General features: G+C 33.0%; 2 protein-coding genes across 5 annotated transcripts in view; one reads left to right on the plus strand and one right to left on the minus strand.

Annotated features, from left to right (window-relative positions):
- The first annotated feature begins 1,774 nt into the window (after positions 1-1,774).
- On the plus strand, positions 1,775-17,199 carry LOC143252393 (cytochrome c oxidase subunit 7A2, mitochondrial-like). Of its 2 annotated transcripts, none has more exons than XM_076504435.1 (3): positions 1,775-1,934; positions 12,889-12,990; positions 16,861-17,199. In XM_076504435.1, the coding sequence occupies exons 1-3, from the start codon at positions 1,920-1,922 to the stop codon at positions 17,002-17,004; spliced, it is 261 nt and encodes an 86-aa protein (XP_076360550.1). In that variant the 5' UTR covers positions 1,775-1,919; the 3' UTR covers positions 17,005-17,199. The 2 variants fall into 2 exon arrangements, with proteins under 2 accessions (XP_076360550.1, XP_076360551.1); XM_076504436.1 differs by lacking the exon at positions 1,775-1,934 and adding an exon at positions 2,292-2,410.
- Positions 17,200-18,611: 1,412 nt separating this feature from the next.
- LOC143252392 (uncharacterized) overlaps positions 18,612-20,085 on the minus strand; it is a 54,454-nt gene continuing 52,980 nt past the window's right edge. For 2 of the 3 annotated variants that reach the window (XM_076504430.1, XM_076504433.1), the window contains 2 exons: positions 19,966-20,027; positions 18,612-19,561 (listed from right to left, as the gene is read on the minus strand). In XM_076504430.1, coding sequence (XP_076360545.1) covers positions 19,439-19,561; positions 19,966-20,027 — 185 coding nt within the window. In that variant the 3' untranslated portion in view covers positions 18,612-19,438. Of the gene's footprint in view, positions 19,565-19,965; positions 20,028-20,085 lie in introns of all 3 variants that reach the window. The other variant, XM_076504434.1, reaches the window with a different exon arrangement.

The raw sequence follows: 20,085 nt of genomic DNA on the forward strand, positions 1-20,085 counted from the left end.
TATTATCTTTAATATCCTCAACTTCAGTAGGATGTATTTCACATTTTACATATAAAGCCGCATTCTTTTTAGTAATATTCTTATTAAATAACCTATAACTATGCATTTCAAATACATTTTTGTTATCAAAATTGTCTACATTCAACCACGTTTCAGTTATTCCCATTATTATCAAAATATTTCATTCATACCAGCGCTGTAAAGTAACCTATTTAATTTACTAAACTTCCAACATTACATTTGTAAAAATTATGTCTGCTGTTAGAGCTACTTCTATACTCATGTGCTATGCTAAACATTTCTCTTGTTATTATTTTTTTTGTATTTAGTTTATCTTGGCCATCACCGATGTCCACTCCCACTTTAAACCTTCTTTTACAGCTGAGTTGATAGCCCTTGCAAAAGGGATACTCCCTACCCTATTTAAATGTAAACCACCCATTTCAAAAATTATCCTGCTATTACCGTTAAGTTCAAGTTACAGCCAAGTCCAATCTCAGTCTCTCCCTCTCTTCCTTTGTTCTCATATCACGACTTTTTCCGTTTGCTGTACAATATTTATATAGTTAGTCTGTTAGTATTAGCCACCTTAATAAGTAATAATTAACAAATGAAAGCTTAAAACTATCTCAGTATGTATCATACCTGCCATGTATTTTTCATATTTTTCTATCCCCAGTATGATCTAGCCTTAACTAGTAGTGGGGCTGAAGAGAAACATTAGTTTCTGAGCGCCCTATGTTCTCCTCCTCGGGGCTTATAAGATACAAAAAATAAAGTAATGCTAAGTTACTTACTTACTCCAAAAAGCTTCCTTCTTCCACAAGTTTAAACAATGATTCTGCTTATCCTTACATATTAATCTAAGCCTAGCATTCAGTTCATATTTATGATTTTATACCCACAATTAATTATCGGAAGTATACCTGACACAATTAAGTTATAACTCTTTTCTTTAAACGCGTGTATCAACTCCTTGTACTTAACATTTAGCGCCACAGACAGACCCGGCATGGCCAGGTGGTTAAATCCCTTGACTTGTAATCCGAGGGTCGCGGGTTCGGATCCCTGTCACACTAAACATGCTCGCCCTTTCAGCCATTATAATGTGACGGTTAGTCCGACTATTCCTTGGTAAAAGAGTAGCCCAAGAGTTGACAGTGGGTGGTGATGACTAGCTGTCTTCCCTCCAGTCTTATATTGCTAAATTAGGGACGGCTAGCGCAGATAGCCCTGGAGTAGCTTTGCGCAAAATTAAAAAACAAACAAGCTCCACAGACCAACCTTTTCTTACATCATGAAGTAGCTATTATCATACAACAAAAACTACATCATTGCTCGTTCCCTTTATTATATCTGGCCTGGCATGGCCAAGCGCGTAAGGCGTGCGACTCGTAATCCGAGGGTCGCGCTAAACATGCTCGCCCTCCCAGCCGTGGGGGTGTATAATGTGACTGTCAATCCCACTATTCGTTGGTAAAATAGTAGCCCAAGAGTTGGCGGTGGGTGGTGATTACTAGCTGCCTTCCCTCTAGTCTTATACTGCTAAATTAGGGACGGCTAGCACAGATAGCCCTCGAGTAGCTTTGTGCGAAATTCCAAAAAACAAACAAACAATTATTATATCTCTTACTTTTTCTATTACATCCTTCATCTGATTAGCATAATATAATGTATTTGTTTCGCAATTAAATTTAGTAATGTGTGCATTATATAACATAAATATATTAATAAAGTAGTAAAAAAAACTTTTAAAATTATGTGATATTCTAGATTTTGACTGCTTCGCCGCCTTTCAGTTCATAGTCGAGTTACCAATATCTTTGGTGGAGGTCAAACAGTTATATTACAGTTTGGAAGACAATAAGAATTAATTGTAATCGTCCTAACATTATTTAACATTAACAACATAAGTCGTTATGAATTATTCTCGCGTAAGTACAAAATTTAAAGACAAATATTTTATAAAAATGTAACTTTTGTAGATGAACTTTAAAATTTAGTTTTTCAATATATAGGCTTCGTTTAACTCCATAACTTAAAATTTTGAGTCTAACCCTAAACTAAAGTACAGAGTTGTGCAATTTGTTTCTACTTTACAAATTGGGGGATAAATTGGATATTATCATAGTAAATAGTAGAGGAGATAAAGAGGAATCTAAACTGTGGGAAATGGCAGCAAAGTTTAACGTGAAAGGGAGGCTGATCTTGCACTAAATAACATTAGCCAATCACTTCACACGAGTTCCAGGAAGTTAGAGCGTTTATAATTTGTATTAAGGCGAGATCTTAGAATTAGTTGATGTAATTGCAATTACCAGGCTCTGTTAAGTAACAAATTTCAGCCTTGCGGAGGTAAAAAGTTATATGCTGAAAAATAAAATTTAAGAAGATAACTGAAATTGGAATGGTAATGAAAACTTGAGGCTGATAGTATAGGTGATTCTTTGATATGGTACATGGAGAGATTGGTTTGCAGAATGTATGAAAAATAGATTATGCTGTGCATGTAAAGTGGAGGAGGATAAAACTGATAGAACAAGTGATGTAGTAAGGGGTGATAATGGGATTTTAATCTTTTCAAATTTATTGTGTACAAAGGAGTTAATGATGTAAAGGATGGATTGATTAGAGGAGTTAAATGATATGCACAGTGGGGTTGAAAAGGACACTTAAAGAAAAGCTGTAACTTAAATTTGTTGGGAATTTTGTCAAGATGTAACTGTGGCAATGAAATTAAAGTAGATTATTAGGACTGAATGTTAGATTTAAGTTTGTTTGTAAGGACGAACAAACTGGTTGAAAAGTAAAATAATATCAAATTTTCATATTTTTTTTAGATCCAAGTACAGCTTAGTTACTAAGTTTGATAAATGCAGTAAAATTCTGTAAAAGCTGAAACTTAAATTTGTTGGGAATTCTGCAAAGACTTAACTATGGTGATGAAATTAAAGTAGATTAATAAATGCAAGTACAGCTTAGTTACTTAACTGTGGTGATGAAATTAAAGTAGATTAATAAATGCAAGTACAGCTTAGTTATGCAGTTAAGTCTTGGCAGAATTCCTAACAAATTTAAGTTACAGCTTTTACAGAATTTTACTGCATTTATCAAACTTAGTAACTAAGTGGTACTTGGATCTGAAAAAATATGAAAATATGAAATTAGGACTGAATGCTAGATTTAAGTTTGTATGTAAGGATGAACAAAGTGGCTGGTTGGATCTGCCAGATGTGTTTGATGGAAAAAGGAAGACATTTGGAATGGATTGTTAAAATTTAAATAAGGTATGGTTGGCTTGTTTGCAAAATATATTAATTTAGCTGGAAGAACAGCTTTAACCTAGGACTAGATTGTGGTGAGAGCCAGAATAAAAGTAAGATGTGGAGGAAAGTGTGGTATTGGAATGACATACAGAATTATTCTTGAAGATAAGCTAAACTCTTACTATTATAATACTAAAAGTAAAAGAAATAATTATTTTAGAGCCCTAAATGGAATGGGGTATTTTGATGTAATTAGAATAACTTAAACTAGGTTATTTTATAAAATTTTTATGACAAAAATTTGTTTGAAGTGCAAGTTATTTAATAGGGGGTATAACTAAACATAGGGAGGATTGATTGTATTTTTAAAATACCAGTTGCATCTTATTGAAGTTGAGGATATTAAAAGTAGTAATAAGAAAATTTGGGTTTCTGTTAATGAGGATGGAGGAAAAAGGATTTTAGTTTTAATTTCTTAGAGAACACCAGATGCAACTGATGAAATGAGTAAATAATTTTAGAAGTCAAACTCAAATTTCAGCTGTTAATGAAGTCATAATTATATGAGATTTTAGTTTCAAACATGTAGACTGGAACATTTTAAGATTCAAACCATGTAGAAGACCGGTTTCCAAGAGACTGTTCTTGGTGAATTTCTTCAACTGCTCAAGGATCCTGCCAGGAACATTGCTATTTTAAATTTGTTTACTTCTAATATAGAATTGGTTGAGAGGATAGAGATTTGGCAACATTTCTCAATTAGGTTTCATGTTTCCTTGCACATGGAGTTCAAGAATAATGAGGTTTTGGTTTCTTGCAGGTTTTAGAGTGGATAATTTGTTAGAAATTGAACAATAATTATCTGTTGTGAATTGGACAACTGGATTAATTAGAGATACTGATGATAATATATTTTAAATTATCGAGTTAGATATGTTCCTTACACATGGAAAAATGGTAGTTGAAAGTAAGACTGTTGGATTGCAAAGATTGAGGAAATAAGCCTCAAAAACATTAAATTTAGGTTTAAACTGACTGTTATAATGGCAAACTTGGAGAATTATGGAATATGAAGAGTTGAACATTAGGAAATGCAAGATATATGGCAAAATATTGAAAGTATTAAAACTAACAGTAGGAATTCTTTTCAATACATTAAAAGTAAGCACAATGTTAGGATAAAAGTAAGTTTTTTTTTTTTTAGGGATGATACTCATTTCTGATTGAGGATGTTTACTATTTGATAAGTTGAACTTATAAACAGTAGGTGGCTTTTAATTATAATAACAATAAGGTAATGCATTGGGATTATCATGTTTGTCTTAAGAGTAATTTTGATAGGAATAGTCTTAACATTTTTTATGGAAAAAATAACTGGTATTTTAGTTGACTACAGAAGCTACTGATGGTTGGTCAAACAGGATTTAGTGGTATTTGCAGAAATATTATTGAACACAAGTCTGAAGAAGTTATAATTTCATCATGTAAGTCACTGATTAGGCCTTGTTTGAGGTATCTATCTTGTATTAAGTTCTTTATTTTGGAAAGGACATTGAATTGTTGGAAAGAATTCAGAGAAGCTTTACTAAGATAATACCTGGATAGAAAGGATATCATAATGGAATCCCCAAAATTGTTTTGTCTTGAATAAAACTATAGGGATCTGATTGAGGTGTTTGGTTTAAGGGAATTGATAGTGGTGATGCATTATCTTTTTTTACCCTAATCTCTTAAAGGAAGATCATTGCATTTGTAGACTTGTTAAAATTTTATTGACTTGCTATTTTATGAATTTATATCACGAAGTTTGGTATCAAATTGTAGATTGTAGTTTAAATTTTATTATGATTTGTTAGGAAATATTTTGATTTAAAAGTACATCTTACAAAATAATTCCTAAATATTGATCTTTGGATGTCATAAGGGATGTTGTATTCAGCTTGTATCACTTTAAATCATTGTGATGCCTAGAAATAAAGTCTATAGTTTTTGTGAAATATGAACTCAAATTACTGATATTTACATGAAAGAATATCAAATAAAAACCTATTTTCTATTTGTTGAGATAGCTGCAAGAACTGAACATTGAGGCCTACCCGCCTGTTCATTTTTAGAAAGACATACTATATACACTTCTAAATGTGTGGAAAGTAATCAACCGTTCAAAATGTCCCTTAGTGACTTTCTTTTAAACCTTGAATTTGAAAAGTAAAATATCAAATTTTCATATTTTTTTTTAGATCCAAGTACAGTTTAGTTATTAAGTTTGATAAATGCAGTAAAATTCTATGGGTTTGATACAGTAACTTATGATGTTTGGTCATTTCAAAATGTATATATAAAATTAAAAAAAAAATTTATTTCACATCCTCCAGGTGCAAATTTTGATCCCCTTGGTGTGGATTCCTGTACGTGGTGAGGAGACCTCACAGGGAAGGTTCTGTTCTTTCAGTTTTTCTCCTTTGGGATCTAAACATTCACCTACATGTTTGTGGTGTGTGGTGACCCATGAAGGGGAGGAGAGGATCCTGGTAGTTGAGGAGTCCAACTCCAATACATCACTTTGGCCTTGAATTCCTGTAGACAGGTGGTCTTAGGGTAGTCCCCCAAGATCATTCGGCTACTCCATTTGAGCCAAATCCAACTGAGTGCCAGCATAGGACATTCTCAGCAGGTGTAGTGGACATTATGTCTGATACTGGTGTTTGGGTATAGTGTTCACGAAACCCTGGCATTGCTGCAGTGACCTTATATGACACTGTAGTGTGTCCCCTTGTAGGACTTCCTGTTGGGTGGGGTCAGTGGACACAAATATTCTTTTTTTATTATGGATACCCCTCAAATAAACTAAACAAGCATGACAGCATAGAGAAAAATCTAACTAGTGGCAAACGACCAGGCATTGATAACTCTGTATGGTCAAACTCACAACTTGAATCTCTCCTGCGATTTTTAATTATACATTCTTTAACTGAAAAACCTTTAGGGCAAATGTCTCCATTTTTTATTCAGAAGGGTTTGGAAAAGCTTACTAGCTCTCCTAAATCAGTAAAAAAATTAGTCTGGGGACATTTTAGTGGAAACATTTTCATCACAACATTCCAAAATTCCTCTTGAAGTCAAAGGTCATTGTGGATATACCCATTGAGGTTACTTCTCATTCTACTTTGAATTCTTCCAGAGGAGTTATAGTTGAGAGGGATTTAAAAGCCAATTCTCTGTCGGAGATCCTCGCAGGATTCACCAGCCAAGGTGTTACAGCTGTGCACCAAATATTTACTTGTAAAGACAGGATTATGGAGCCAACAAATATTAAATTTTACAACATCACATCCTTCCACCACAATCAAGGCTGGATATCTGAATTGTAAGGTATGGCCTTATATTCATAACTCTTAGATGTTTTCATTGTCAATGATTTGGTCATTCGAAAACATTTTGCTGTTGTTCCTTGACATGTGCCCATTGTGCTGGTAAAGACCATGATGCTTTTGAATGCCAATTAGAACCAAATTGTATTAACTGTAATGGTCCACATCCTTCCTATTTTACTTTTTGCCTTGAATGGGTAGAAGAGAAAGAAGTACGTGTAAAGACAGTTCACAATATTACTTACCCAGAGGCTCGAAAATTACTATTTCTAATTCCATCTTGGACTTATGCTGCTGTAATCCGCTTCACTACTACATAGGAGTCCAGACAGACCTTTCCGTACCTCCTAGAGAATCCTTAACAGCACATCTTAACCTAGTACCCTCCAAAATCAAAAAAGTTAATGAATCAGTATCTATTTCTATCTCTGTCCCTATCATATCTTCCAGTTATTGTACAACTTCATCTTGTTCAAGCCCAGATGTTTTCATGGTGTTTTTCTCTCTTGACACCCCAAAAATTAAACCATTTGTTCATGCCCTCAATCACTGGAATGTATGCCTACAAACACCGACCTGCCTACTCAATCCAGAGCAGGATCAGTAGAGGGTGACTGACCCACATCCAGTAAAGAAAAAAAAAAAAAAAAGTGGCCACAAGTAGAAGGTATTTTTGCCATATTCTCCTCCAAAATAAATAAAATGGCCATGCTAATCCAATGGAACTGTTGAGGTTTTCAGTCAAATGTGAATGACATCAATGATTTGACTTTTATCATCCCAAATGTCTTTCTTTGCAGGAAACATTTTTAAAATCTACTAATACAGTCACAATTTGATAGTACTCCTCATACCGAAATGATGTAGGACAAGGACATAGGGGACTAGCACTGCTGGTTGATTAGCATGTGCCCACCCAGTACTTGTCATTGAATATGCCCTTGGAAGCTGTAGTCATCCATATCTCCTTGGGTCATACCATCAATGTTTGCTCTCTGTACCTTACCCTGGAAAAAAAGTATAAGCTATAAGACTCTGATGCCTTCATTGAACAACTGCCAGCCCCCTTTTTAATTTTGGGGGATCTTAATGGGCATAATCCCCTCTGGGGTGGTTCTAGTATTGATGTGAGGGGTTGCGCTATAGAGCATATGTTCTTGAATCACAATTTCTCTCTTCAATACACTTGTTTTCATGCTTCTAGTCAGTCATTTACTGCTATAGATCTTTCTGTCTGCTTCACTTCACTTTTCACTTGCTTTTCTTGGGAGGTTGACATCAATCCACATTTTCCTATCATATTAAGAGAGATTGACTATGATCAGTGCCAACCGACGCGTGTGCCTAGGTGGAAGTTGAACCAGGCCAACTGGCCCTCTTTCAGTGCTCCCTCGGAACTTGATCCTGCCATCTTATGTAAATCATTGATAGGCGATTGTGTAGCAACACTAACTAATTGTATTGTCCAAGCAGCTGCTCATTGTATCCCCAAAACCTCAACATCTTTCTCACGGCTTTCCCGCCCTTGGTGGAATTCTGCTTGTTATATAACACAAAAAGCTCAGATATGCTTGGGATAAATTTCGTAGATATACCACGCTTTCAAACTGCATTGGATTTCAGCAAGCCTGTGTACAGGCTTGGTGAGTTAGACATCAAAGCCAGAAGGAATCTTGGTTTAAATATACCTCCAGCATTTCTTAAACCACCAGTTCAAAAGTCATATGGGACAAGGTTTAGAAGATCAGTGGATGGTATACTACTGCCCTCCTCTCTATCTTAATATCCAATGGCCATGAAGTTGCTAATGCTCAGAGCATTGCCAATACTCTTGGTGAATGTTTTTCTCATGTATCTAGCTCTTCAAACTCATCTCCTTCCTACTTAGCTATTAAAACACGAGTTGAACATCTACCTCTTTCCTTTTCAACTGATCATCCCTATGACTACACTCACCCTCTTACACTGGTGTAACTCAAACTTGCCATTCATTGGTCTGGCAATACATCCGTTGGACCTGATGATATATATTATGAGATGCTATACCATCTTTCTCCTGCCTCTTACTATTCTCCTGGCTGTCTTTAACTATGGCAGAAGAATGTCTTTCCTGATGCCAAGCTATTATACTCCCTATTCTTAAACCTGGGAAGGATCCAAAGATTCCTTTGAATTACCATCCAATTACTTTAATGGGTTATCTCAGTAAGATCTTAGAGAGGATGATTAATGCTCATGTTTGGTTCCTTGAGTCAAACAACCTTCTCTCATCTGCTCAATGTGGGTTCTGAAGACAATGCTCCATGATATACCACTTAAGTTGCCTTGAAACATCAGTCAGAGAAGCCTTTTTGAAGTGACATCTTTTATCTTTTTTTTATTTATTTAGAGAAAGCTTATTATACAACACGGAGATATGACATCTTGTGGAACCTTCACTCGTATGGATTGTGTGGCAGTTTGCCACTTTTTATTAAGTATTTTTTAATGAACTGCCGATTCCAGGTCCATGTGAACTCGATACTTTCCTGTTTTTTCCTACAGGAACTTGGAGTCCCTCAGGGTTGTGTTCTAAGTGCCACACTTTTTATTATAAAGATTAATGCCATCAGTGAAGAGCTACCCCCTACAGTGGCAAATGGTCTTTTCATTGACTTTCACATCTCATTTCAGTCATCAAACATGAGGTTTATTGAGCAGCAGCTACAAACTGCAATCAATTATATACTTAAGTGGACCACAGCAAATGGTCTTCAACTTTCTCTCCCTAAAACTGTTTGTGTACATTTCTGCCACCAACAGGGTATTCATCCAGAACTTTATATTGATGATGTCATACTTCCTGTCATTCCTGAGGCAAAGTTTTTAGGTTTTATATTTGACTGTAAATTAAACTTTATTTCCCATATCAAGCAACTTCGTGTCAAATGTATGAGAGCACTGACCATCCTCCGTGTCCTCTTTTTCACTTTTGGGGAGCAGATCGATACTCCATGCTTAAAATTTATCATGCCCTTATCCGATCCAAACTTGACTATGGGTGTATGGTTTATGGTTCTACCAGAACCTCAGCACTGAAAATGCTGGATCCTATACATCATCAGGGGTTTTGGCTTTGCACTGGGGCCTTTTGTACTTCTTCAGTCCATAGTTTGTATGTGGAGTCCCATGAATACCCTCTATATATACTCTGTTTACAACTGTCTCTTATGTATGCTTCCCAACTTCACTCTTTACCACAGCATCCTACTTGGGGTTGTATTTTTCATCCTCAGTGGGCCACACTTTTTTATAATAGAAAATCTGCCATTGTTCCTTTTAGTCTTCTTATCCAGGTACAATCAGAAAAATTGGATCTATCTTTGAATAGCCTAGCAGTATCCACAGATCAAACTCTTCCACCATGGCTAATTACTATCCCCAACTGTGACCTATCTTTGAGTCAACTGAGGAAGGCAGATACTCCTGATTGGAAATATCACTCTTTATTTGTTGAACATCTTTCAAACAATCCATCCATTCCCATATGTACAGATGGTTCAAAATCAGGTGATTCTGTAGACTGCCATGGTTTGTTACAGTTTGGTTACAGCACACAGAATCCCCTCTACAGTTCTTGTATTCACTGCTGAATTGTATGCCATTTCTCTTGCTCTGAATCATATTGAAACTATGCAATATACGAATTGTATGATCTGTACTGATTCACTCAGCTGTCTTTTGGCCCTGACATCATTCCATGTTAGTTACCATCCTATTCTTATCAATATCCAAAACAAAATAGTTTTTTTGGATACCAGGTCATGTTGGTATTTGTAGGAATGAGCTAGCTGACAGAGCAGCAAAGTCCATCTGCTCTGGCCTATCACCACCGTACTTATTCTATACATGGACTATGGTCCAGTTATCAAAACACAACTGTACACCAGTTGGTAGTCAAGCTGGATTGAGGAATGAAATAATAAGCTTTTTCAAATCAAGTCTTCTATAGTTCTTTGGCCATCTTGTTTCTGTAAAGGTCAAAGGGAGGAAGTTGTTTTGGCTAGGCTACGCATTGGTCACAGTTTAACTCGCCACTTCCTTTTGTCTGGTACTGATGCACCAATGTATGGTCTGTGTGGCACTTAGGTCACAATCATACATATTTTCATGTCGTTACAACCAAGAACGACAATGCCATTTTAAACATATTTTTAAGGTAGGTTTGCCCTTGACATTAGCCAATGTCACAGCTGATACTGCCCACCTTACTCATGTTTTTACATTTTTAAGAGCCATTGGTCTTTTTCACTTAATTTAAGGTTTTTATTGGACTATATACTGTTTTAGCATGATTTCTTTTACACATTTTAATTTTTATTTTAACCTGAACCCAGGACTGGAAAGGCTAACTTCAGGTGACTGACAGCAAGTTTAAACTTAATGCTTTAGTCTTCCTGGTGGGTCTTAATTTTACACATTTTGCATATTTTTACCTTAATTTCCATATACCATTATGGTATACTACATCTTGTTTGGCACAGATAGTCTAGTAGCTTTGTGCCAATAAACATGAAATACCTACCTACCTGGCACTATCACTGGTGTGCTTGTTCCATATATGGACTATGGTCCTGTATTCAAGGCTAGGCTTTGTGCCAGTTGGCAGTTGACTTGAAGTGAGCAACATGAAAACAAGCTTTTCCAACTAAAACCCTCTATTGGACTTTGATCATCTTGCTTCTGTAAGGATTGGAAAGAGGAAGTTGTTTTAACTAGACTATGCATTGGTCACAGTTTTTTAACTCATCGTTTTCTTTTATCTGGGACTGATGTACTAATGTGTTGTCTGTGTAACACTCAGGTCACAATAAGCCACATTTTACTTTCTTTCTGTCGTTATGACTCTCAAAAACTGCACCATTTTAAACACGTTCTGTCCCAAGGTTTATCAGTAATGTTAGATGGTATTATTGGTGATAGTGACACTGTTCACCTTAGAAATGTTTTTAGTTTTTTAAAGGCCATTTATCTTTTTAATGCTATTTACGTTTTTCAATTTATACATTAGACATTTTTTTTAATGTGATTTCCTTTTAAGAATCACAGTCTATCTAGTTCAATTTGAAATTAGAAAATGGCCATAATGTCAAATAACTTGAAACCAGGACTGGAAAGGCCAACTTCAGGTGACTAATGGTGGTTATTGAACTTACGTGTTAGTGTCTTCCTGACAAGTTATAACAATTAAAATTATGCTACAGAAGTTCTTTACAACTTTTATTATTGTAGTTTTTCTCTTACTCCTGTAAACTAGATATAAAAATTGGTTTTAATGTTTGTTTTTAATTCAAAAATTAAACTTTGTTTTGTTTTACCTTAATTTCCTTTTATGAATTTTAATGATTTTACTTTAATTTTAACTTTTACCAGATGTTTGGTGCAGATAGCCTTGTTGCTTTGTGTCATAAAACACCAAACCAACCAATCAACCAATTCTACTTATCTTTTACTTGGTTTATATTACCAGATGTAATTTTGGTTTCCATTTTTTGTAATAATCATATATAAGAAGGTCGACAAACACTTTGAGAAAACTAGTTTTGCAAAATGTTTATTTTTAGCTAATTTTGGAAGAGTAGGAACGTTAGCCAATTATATTTTTCATATTTTCTATTAAAAAGCAGTTTATTTAGTATGTTAATTTGCTTACTTGTATATGGAATAAACTTTTGTTGTAATGTTGCTTTTTGTAGGTATGTCATGTTTAATGTCTATGTAAATTTCTGAATACACAATGTAAATATGGCTATATTCATTGGTTGTAAAAGGTAAGTATATTTTATTTATAGAAGGGTAGGCCATCATTCCTAATTACTTGTGTAGTTTATTTAAAAATTATTTCAAAGTTAATAGATTAAAAGAAAGGCTTGGATAACCTTCTTTACCTGTAGACAGACAGGATGCATAAAATGGCTAAATCTATTACAATGCTTCTCCAGATGAGTAAATTCTGTTCAGGCTCCTAGCATTGAATATGTTTTCCATCAATTGCAAGTTAAATTTGAAGTCTTGAGATGTGTTAAAGAGTGTATTAATGATTTTCCTACCAGAGATTCCTTTAGGTAAGAAAAAATATTTTGGTAATCAAGAAATTCTTGAAACATATCAGGCTACATATATGTTTAAAATAATTCCACATACTATATTTTGTTTGCTTTTAAAGTGTATTAAGGTTTAAGTGATGTTTGTATATATTTATATCTTCTCAGGCTCTTGCTCGAATTGCCCAACAGAGTCGGAAACTTACTACAACTTCTAGTTGTCGTGCATCAAGACAAGCCAGAATCAAAGAATTGCAGAAAAAATTTCAGGTAGAATGATATAAACAAAAGACAAGCATTTTATCTTGCATTACAATACTCCATTTAGAGTAACTTACAAGAATAATTATACCTCTTTTTACTTGTATGTGATTTGTTTTAATTGGAGCACTCCAAATTCTCTGTCTGTACTTTCATACTTGTAATGTTTGTTAAAAGCTTGTCAAGTTTTGTGAAGATATGCTCAGTGTGTATAGCTGCAGAATTACATTGTGATGACAAGGTTGATTAAGTTCACTGAATGTGTACATATATTTAAAGATATTCACAAAATATTCCTCATTGAAAAGATTTGAAGATCCTTTCAAAAATAGTACACATCTTCAAAAATATATTTTTAACTTACAGAAAAAACATTCACTTTCATCTTTTTATGTTTATTGGACAGGGATTTCTGGTATTTTTTTAGTTTTTCTTCTAAACTTTGCATCTTTTCATTAACTATTTTAGCAGCTCTGGAAGCCTGGTCTTACAAAAGCTGTTTTTAAATGTCAAGATTTTATGGTAGATTTTATCAATAAAAAGATGCCAATTTGCACATATTGCCTGAATTGTCTCCAAGAACATTCAATTTACCAAAATGTCTTACTGTAACGTAGGAGGTTATGAATATTTTTTCTAATTAACTTTCTAAATTTGGTGGGATTCTCCGAACCAAGTGATGTATGCATCCAAAGGATTGTAAGAGTTTGTTTGGTCTTTAAGTATCCACCAGTTATATCAGCAACAAGCTGATATTTTTGGTTCTAGAATATATGGCTCTGGCAGTTAATGGTTGATTCAGTATTAGCTTAGATTGTATCTATGTGCATATCTTTAGTTCATCTTTGTTTTGTCCTCTTCTCTTCTCTAGTTTTCTTTACATATATAAAAAACAAGTGTTGCTTTTCTTATGCATCAAGACTTTATTTTGTGAAATTGTATGTATTTTTGATACTTCATTAGAATTTCAGAGTTCACTCATAGGTTAAAAAAACCCCAAAACATTGATATGTACAAGTTTTGTTTAAGCTTTATGAAACTCTTTAAAACTGTAAAATGTCAACTTTACTTTCATTGCTTTAATGTTTTATGAACTAATACCAATCGTAGAATAGTTAAACGAAACAAATCGTGTGTCACTGAGATACAGGTTGGCTGACGTGACCTTTTGTTGTTGTTGAGTCTGGGCCACAAAGCACAGTTAATGTTCCAGTAAAATAATATATAGCAAAACAATAAAGACCTATTTGTTTCAGATGCAAAGTGCTCCTTTATTGAAAGTCATTCTTTTTAACCCAGTTTTTATGAAAATTGCTTGTTTAAAAATTCTGATTCCACTTTCTTTAATTACCTTGAACACTTTGTGAGTCCTGTGGAATAGTATATTGCTGACTGGCAGTGTTTCTTTACCTTTGTTAATATTGTACAGAGAATCATTATCCCATGAATTATGATTTAGTTTTTATTTCTTCTCGGTACATTCAGTTTCGTGTTATTTGTGACAGATTTCATCATGTAGTTTTGTGTTATTATGGTAGTATTCTCTCCACTTCTTCATTCTACAGAGTTTTCTTTATCTTAAGGTTCTTCATTTTCTGCACATAATTTTTACTTTATGGTTGCCTGATGTCACCTTTAATGATTTCAAGTTGATGAATACACGAGTTGTTTTTTTTCACCTTGTAATTTATTTCCAATACTTCTGTCATATATAAAATGATGGTGGGATTGCGATTACTTAATGTATGTCCTATGTCCGGTACATTTGTCATTACATGACAGTAGTATAATCGGTTGTACAGATGTATAATCATTGGCTGAAATGTAGAAAACATTAATAGATAATTCTGTATTTTATCCTCTTGTTAGTTTAGTGGATGTGTGATAAAGAAAAAAAACTTGTTCAAAAATATTTTGTTGAAACAACACAAATTTGAAAATGTTCACAAAATTTGAGTGTACTTCTAATTGTACTTTTCGATGGCTATGATTGCATGGATTGTTTGATAAATATTTTAAGAGTATTTTATCAATCATAACTTGTTTCATCTGCTCCATCTCTAAAAAGTGCTTTGTTTAGTACTGCTTGTTTGCACTGTTTTATAAACTTCTAGAACATTTCAGATATACACAACATTTAAGAAGTATCTAGAATTTTCTACAGAAAATAATAAGAAACTTTATTGATTATTCCATACTGTTCTATAATAAGAATGGTAAGATTCTGAAATAACCTTGAACACACAGTAAACATGGAGTATGAGCAAATAATTTGTAACATCACATAAGAACATATTCTTACCAGATATACTGTCAGTTGGATTTACTCTTAAGACATAATTTCTTGTATGAAAGAATATATATATGTGAAATTATCCTTGTCTGTTAATAGGCCTGAAGTTACTCCAGTAAAATGGATTGCTGGAGACCCATATTTGTTATTCAGAAGATAAAAGGATAATTTTGAAATTATTTTACAGGCCTTTTCAAGTTACAGTGTTATTGGTCAATGTTTTTTTTTAAGTATTTCTTATCAGTCAAAAAGAGATATTGGTATATCTTTAATATTCAGTCCAAGTAATGTGCAATCAATATATTTCATGTGAAAATGGGTGAGAAAGTTCTATTAATAGGAAGAAGTATATAGTGTTAACACTAGTTTATTCAATATCAACTGAGTATTTTACATATGTATTTTCACAAAAGATTATTTCAAGCAGCTTTAACAAAATGTTGTTTTTGTATGAACTTAACATTAATTCATGGAAGGACTTTATATTTTGTAGTGAGTTTGAAATTATGGTTTGGATTTTCCTCATTTCAATCTATTTGGTTGTACCTGCACCACTAAGTTTCCCTGGTATTGCTTATACAGACTGAAAGAATTAATTTAATTAAAACCTATTAACATATTTTGGTGGTTTAATTTCATCAGCTTATCCTAACTAAGTTAACAATCTGTATTTCAGGATGGCTGGTATGGGTATTAACACTTTTATTAATAAAACCGAGAATAACGTTTTGACCTTCTTAGATCATCTTCAGGTTAACAAAGAGAGAGTTTGCAACTGACTGCTAGTCATGTCTTAGGGACAAGAATATAAATGGATACAGGATTGTAGGGGGTGTTGCAGTTAGATGTTAAGTTATTAATTAATATAGGTATAAAGGTGTTCCTTTATAGTGCATTAATTTTGGTTTGAGTTGTTGTATAAGTAAGGCTTCTTTGATTTTGCATTTGAGTGTTTCCTGTGGTAATGTTGTGTTTATTTGATTTGAAGTGTTCAAAAACGTGTGGTGTTTTTTGTTTTTTTCCTGCATTCTTTGAGTATAGTTTCCATTTTTTGCGTGTTTCTCCAATATAGAAGTCATGGCAGATGTTGCATTGTATTTTATAAATAATGTTGGTGTTGTGTTTGTCAGTTTAGTTTTTACATAGTATGGACTTCAGTTTTGTACCTGGTTTTTGAATAAACTTGGTGTTAACAATCACATTAGTGAACTAAGTTTCTTATCTTGCATGGCTGAAGCTTGATAGATTTTGTGAACTACTGTATTCTTTGACCATCAGATATGATTGTTTGTAATTGGTTCCCAATCCCTGAGGGAAAGTTATTGATTTCTAAACTGTATACTTACACTATAATACAATTGTTCCTCTTGACCCATTGGCACAGTCAGTACCACTCTGAAAATGGATCATTGTCTGAAGTTTGTAGAATGCCTTAACTTTGAAATAATAATAATTATTAATCAATTATCACATGCCTAAAGTTGTAACCTGCACTTTAAGTTATAAAAAGTAGATTTAAAGCATAAACACATTAGTTTGGAACATGTATGTTCTGCAGTAGTTAATTCTAACTTTTTCTTTTTTAGGTTGATGATGGTCAACTTGTACATGTTAAGGGAGGAACATTTGATAGATTGATGTATCATGGAACTCTTGGACTATGTGTTTTTGCTTTGTGCTCTTGTATTTATACAATAGTAGATCTTTCTTTCCCTCCAAAACAGCAATAATTATGTAACTTTGTTTCATATCAAGAAAGAAATTATAAATTGGTAGATATGGTTTGGTCAATGTAAATTACCACCAGATCAAATACAAAAATATTAGACACCAGAATGTAATAAAATTAGAAATGATTGATGTTAAAAATGATTAAGTTATCACTAACCAGAAATAATGGAGAATAAAGTATAATAAAATAGAAACTGTTTCCAAACAGTTTATTTGCCTGATTTTCCAAACTTCACTGAAGAAAAATAAAATCTAATTAACAGCACTATATTAAATTTTGTGTATATAAATATTCAGACTATTTTGGTAGAAAGTTTCTGAAGTTTGCATTATGCAGAAGGTCACTTGTAAATGGGAATGTGCCAGTAGGTTAAAATTTACTTGTTAGGTGTACAGACATCTAGTGAGACATTATCAAAAATACAGCCAAAAAACGTTTCTGAATACACAAATTAATTGAATCATACAATAGATAAATGGGATATTTTCTGTAATGAAAATATGTAAATCTAACAATAGATTTCCCATACATGGACTGCCCACTTTAACTAATCTGTTATTTACAAAACATATGCAAGTAACATTTAGATCTTAAGCCAGAATGTAAACATAAGCCTCAAGATAGTTTGGTAATATTATTATTACCTTTTACAACAGTTGTAAATATGGCAAAGAAAGCAATTAGAAAAAAAGTTATATAGCTATTGTTAACTGGATATACTTAAGAGTTTCAATGAATGGGAGGTAAAACCAGTAGTATTCAAAACACTAAAGGTGTTCAATATTATCCTAAACAATTAAGTATTTATGATATTCAATAAAAGAAACCTAGTTAGTGAAATTAGTGATTTTATGAGTTCTGTCTGAGAAATCTTTAGCTGTGAGACAACATACATTAAGGACTTCAACTATTGACACAAGATGCTAAGGTTTGTTTGGTTTGGTTTTTGGAATTTTGCACAAAGCTGCTCGAGGGCTATCTGTGCTAGATGCTAAGGACTGAAGCCATTAAAGAATACACAGTAAGGACCTCAAACATAAACACAATTTACATTTATTTCAGCCATTACTAAATCTGTCAATCAGTTTAGTTTTTGTAATTTTTTCCATATTTTTAAAATTGATTGTTGATTTAGAACTCACATTTTAGTTTTTCAATCAGTATAAGAACAGACTACTGTTTAAAAAACAAAATAGCAAACTTTTGTGACATTAAAATATGTAAAGTTGAAAAATAAATTTTAAATTAAACAACTTTCAAAATATTAGAATCAGAAACAGGAAACCAGATGTATTAATCCACTTCTCACATTTAGGTGATAAGGAATTTACCAATTCTTGTATAATACCTCATATACCTGTCAAACTTCCAAAAACATTATAAATACCATTATGAAACTTGGCAAGCTTACCATATGATCCATTCTTTTGCTTGTACTGTAAGCTGAGGTCTAATATTTATAGTTAATGGCAATATTTCATAGTGAAAAATACAGTACAAATATTCTAAGTCTTAAAATGTTCAATATATGTTGTGTGTGATTAAAAATAAAAGTATTATCCAACTTTCATGAGACTAAGCAACTGACACAGACAGAAATCAAAACATTTTTAATGAGATTTTTATTTCAGAATAAATAGCATTTTACACATTAAAAAAAAAGTACTTACATCCTCATATACATATGAATTATTGTTATTTGTATGAGGTATTGAATTACTGGGTAACACAAGAACACTGGGCTGGGGATTCATTAAACTTAAAAATAACTGTTCAGAATGTAATTTCAATAAAGATACATGAAACAAGGTGGAATAACTTCATTTCCTAAGTCTTGTAAACATGTCTTCTTTATAGTAGGAAACAATCTGGATTTGGTTTTTGTCATCAAAATAATACAGTGGTGAATGTTTAGTGCACACATGCTGTTTCTTCAGTGTTCCACGTAGCCCTCTACAAAAGTGAAAGTATGGATGTCAAACTAGATTTTATCTTATGTGGATCCCAAAATGTACTATTTAAAACAATGTGATATTAAAAATGGTATTTTACATTAAACTATATAGATAATGTGAAACTCAAACCTGTTTTAAATGTCCATTTAAATAGTGGCTTATAAAATTGCTTCCTAACAATTTAATAACTTAATTAAATATACTTTTCCTTATATAATTCAGTTTTGTTTTCAAAACAAAAGGATACACAGGATTTGATGTTTTTGTTAACCTTGTTTTAACTAAACTTACATACATTAATGGTTAGTTTGGTGTGGTTTGAACAGAATGCAGCTTGGTTTTGTACACAGCAAGCAACATATAATATTCTACTAGGCCAGTCACACTACTAACACAAGAAAATTATTATATACATATGTACAAGCTTGATGAAGTATCATAAGGCACTTGAGAATTGCAAACTAAACAAAACAAGAGTTATTTCCCGTCTTTTTCTCGTTTTACTGTGGTTAAGTACTGTTGGCTGTGGAGTCTATTTGCTCCTGAGGTAGTCTTGACAGTTGATGATGAACCATTCTGGCTGAAGCTTTGGAACAACTGCTACTATGACAATGGTACAAGAAAGATATTAAATACAACACATATTTACATTATTACAATAATATGGATACAAAGTGACACTGAATATAATATTACCATATACACAAATATAGAAGCACAGTAACACCATCAGATTTAGTCAATTTTCTAGTATGCTATAAATCTTAAACATGTATCCATACGTGCACTAGTATAAAATGGAGAGAAAAGAACTGTTGGGTAGTAATCAAAATAATTCCATTTGGCAAAAATATATAAATAAATAACATTAAAAATCTAACATTTAAAGTGGTTTTTAAACACAATTATTTTAATGTACAAAGGATGGCTGTAAGTTTAGTGATATTACTGATAACATGGAGTTAAAACAGTGACTAAACTGACCTAATGAACAATGAACCCACCTGTTGCTGAGCAGCTGTAAGTGTCACTGGCACTGGGATTGTAATGAACTGCTGACCACTAGCTGCAATGTAACAGTCATTTCAAAAAACCTTTTAGCTACTTTTAGCTTCATATCATCC

This window comes from Tachypleus tridentatus, chromosome 6, assembly GCF_004210375.1.
Source record: "Tachypleus tridentatus isolate NWPU-2018 chromosome 6, ASM421037v1, whole genome shotgun sequence".
Classification (NCBI taxonomy): Eukaryota; Metazoa; Arthropoda; class Merostomata; order Xiphosura; family Limulidae; genus Tachypleus; species Tachypleus tridentatus.